The sequence below is a fragment of the Lactuca serriola genome, chromosome 7 (assembly GCF_051521515.1).
Source record: "Lactuca serriola cultivar US96UC23 chromosome 7, Lser_US96UC23_V15, whole genome shotgun sequence".
NCBI classification, from domain to species: domain Eukaryota; kingdom Viridiplantae; phylum Streptophyta; class Magnoliopsida; order Asterales; family Asteraceae; genus Lactuca; species Lactuca serriola.
Genome location: NC_136414.1, coordinates 83,525,399 through 83,528,081, shown reverse-complemented (window position 1 = coordinate 83,528,081; position 2,683 = coordinate 83,525,399). Strand labels below are relative to the sequence as shown.

The following is a 2,683-nucleotide window of genomic DNA, read 5'->3' as shown; positions in this document are numbered from 1 at the left end:
AAGGTATCTTGGCCTACAACATATAGCAAGACCACCTCAACCTATCCCACCACCATATGGTTATCCCACGTAAGATGTCGTGAGAAAAACCTAAAGAAATCATTCATAAGTACTGAATGAGTACAAAAACAAAACTGACTTATTTTGCAATAAAAAAAATATATGAATGACTAAATGTGTACAAAAATATTAAGGACTAAATGTGTACAAAGTGAGAAATATATTACCCTATTAAGTCATTTTTACCGGCTAACCTAGGGTAGCTGGTCATAAGGACTAAATGTGTACAGTTTAACAAGTTAAAGGGGTAAATGTGGACGAAAAAAAAAGTCAGTGACTAAATGTGTACAAATTAAAAAATATATTACCCTTTTAAGTCATTATCCCAATTTGAAAACTAATTTTTTTTCTAAGAGTGAAGGGTATACAAAATATCACTTAGTGGTGGAGCCATCGTCAAAGTAAATGGTAACACAAAAAAAAAAATCGTGTAATATACAATAAAAAAATCATAATTTCATTAGAAATAAAGTTCAATTTCCACAACAAAGTTATGTTTAAAAGTTCATCTTTTCGTTCTTTCATTTTCCAAAAGCAAATAATTACATTTTCAGTTTTAATATTCTTAAATGATTCCTTTTCTACACTACACATCAAAGCATCATTCATAAATTTGTCACATATTCTATTACGCAAATCGGTTTTCAACAACTTCATTGCAGAAAAATATTGTTCAACGGTTGTAGTTGCAACAGACAAAACCAAAGTTAGTTTTAATAATGTATAAACCAAAGGAAATAGAGGTGCTTCCTAGTTTCCACCAACAAACGAGAAAGGTTCGTAATTCCCTCAAAGTTGAAAATTTTCTCATCATGGAGCAAGATAGTAGATATCAAGTTGCCCATTAAGATACACCATTTCTGAATCGTCCAAATCATTTTGTATATCTTACTTAGCTTCAACAACTTTGCTTTATTAAAACTAGAAAATGAGTCACAAAGACTCAAAGCCGCCATGTTCTCCATTAATTTTGTGCCAACTTCACTAAATTAGTCCCCTAATTCTTGCATTTGCATATCCAAAACCATGTTAAAAATCATAACTTCAAAATGATGTTGATTGGTCATATTGGTCGTACGCTTTCGTGGGGTAACATAATATTCTGACATGTCCGCAATTAATAATATGTTTTTCACAAAAAGCACATATCTTTTTCCAAATTTTTGGAAACTAGTCTTTTCTAAAGACTGACAATGCTTTCCTTATCCCTTTTACTAACGAAGGCCCTTCTAAAATATCTTGATTTTTTTAAGATGCTTTGACAAGGTATCCGCGAGGCCTAGAATTTCCAACATTAAGTGTAAAAGAAACACAAAATCAAGTATCTTGAAATATGACAAAAATACCCTTTGCTCGATTACGATTACATAAAGTAGACCTCTCATCTTTGACATATTTAAGGACCGCAACAACTTCTGCAAACAAATTCAACAAACTTAAAATTGTTCTATAATGTGAACCGCATCTAGTATCTCCAACTCGAACAAGAGAAATCTCTTGATTCAACCCTCTTTCTGTTTCAGTTTTACCAATACCAATTTCGGGTTCAACACTTTCTTTTTGTATCTCTCGTATCATATTTTTTTCTCTTACAAGAACCACAAACAGCAATAACCATCAAAACTAGTTTTTCAAAGAATTCTTCAACATCATCATGTTTATTTGCTATCGCCACAACTAGTAACTGAAGTTGGTGTGCAAAACAATATATATAATGTGCAAAACTATTTCTTTTAATATTAAAGATTTCAAACTCTTGAATACAACACCCATATTACTTGCTTCATCATAACCTTGCCCCCCCACTTATAACCTTGCCCCCTCATTTATTTCAAAATTTTAATAAAAAGATATAATACATAAAAATAAAATTAATATCGTATTAAAGAAATAAATATTTTATGATTTCTCACCTGAGCCATACTCAAGTTGTGGTCGGTAAATACGGTATCGATGGCAGCTTTAAGAGTCAAAGAAGATATATCCAACACATGAACAACTCCAATAAATCTTTCCTTAACAATCCCAAGTCTATCATTATATCTCAAAACTATAGTCATCTGTTCTTTTTTGGGAATATCACTAGACTCATCAACTAATATAACAAACACATCTTTACCAATTTCATCACAAGTAGACTTGATTATCTTTTTTGAAAAGCAATTGACAATATCTTTTTGAATCATTGAAGAAGTCAACTTTTCATTTTTTGGAGCATTTTCTAAAGTAACATTAAAAAATTTGTCATTATCTTCTTTAATCAAAGATAAGATTTAAATGAAGAGTTCTTTATTATTAGAATTTTCCGTCTAATCATGTTCACGAAATTATAGTATATTTTTCAATAAAAATCTACAACTACGAGTTGTAGTACGTAATCGAATTTCATAATTACTTTTCTAAAATTTTGTTTGCTTATGAAAGACTTCACCAATAGATAGATTTTTTCTCAATAGCAAATCACACTTTTCTTGTGCCTTATGGTGATAACTTTGAATATTACCCATATGTTTCCGGAATGATTTTTTTACTCTAAGTGTCAAAGCCTTCAATTATAAATGCATCTCGTCCACCTTGTTCCGATACCATGTCTAAACAAGTAGCAACACAAACAATATGTTTT

General features: G+C 30.6%; 1 protein-coding gene across 1 annotated transcript; it reads right to left on the bottom strand.

Moving 5' to 3' along the window:
• Positions 1 to 1,377: 1,377 nt before the first annotated feature.
• Positions 1,378 to 2,246, bottom strand: LOC145064170 (uncharacterized). The gene is made up of 3 exons (XM_079011675.1): positions 1,974 to 2,246; positions 1,660 to 1,744; positions 1,378 to 1,574 (listed from the first exon to the last, which is right to left on the bottom strand). Exons 1-3 carry the CDS (start codon positions 2,244 to 2,246, stop codon positions 1,378 to 1,380), a joined length of 555 nt encoding a protein of 184 aa, XP_078867801.1.
• Between the last annotated feature and the right edge of the window lie 437 nt (positions 2,247 to 2,683).

Bases quoted from the DNA above. Each gene is read 5' to 3' on its own strand.
- LOC145064170 (XM_079011675.1), bottom strand. From the start codon at position 2,246: ATGATTCAAAAAGATATTGTCAATTGCTTTTCAAAAAAGATAATCAAG. The intron at 1,745-1,973 runs GTGAGAAATCAT...CACCAACTTCAG, and splicing joins ACAACTTGAGTATGGCTCAG to TTACTAGTTGTGGCGATAGC. The intron at 1,575-1,659 runs GTTCTTGTAAGA...AAACTGAAACAG, and splicing joins GATGGTTATTGCTGTTTGTG to AAAGAGGGTTGAATCAAGAG.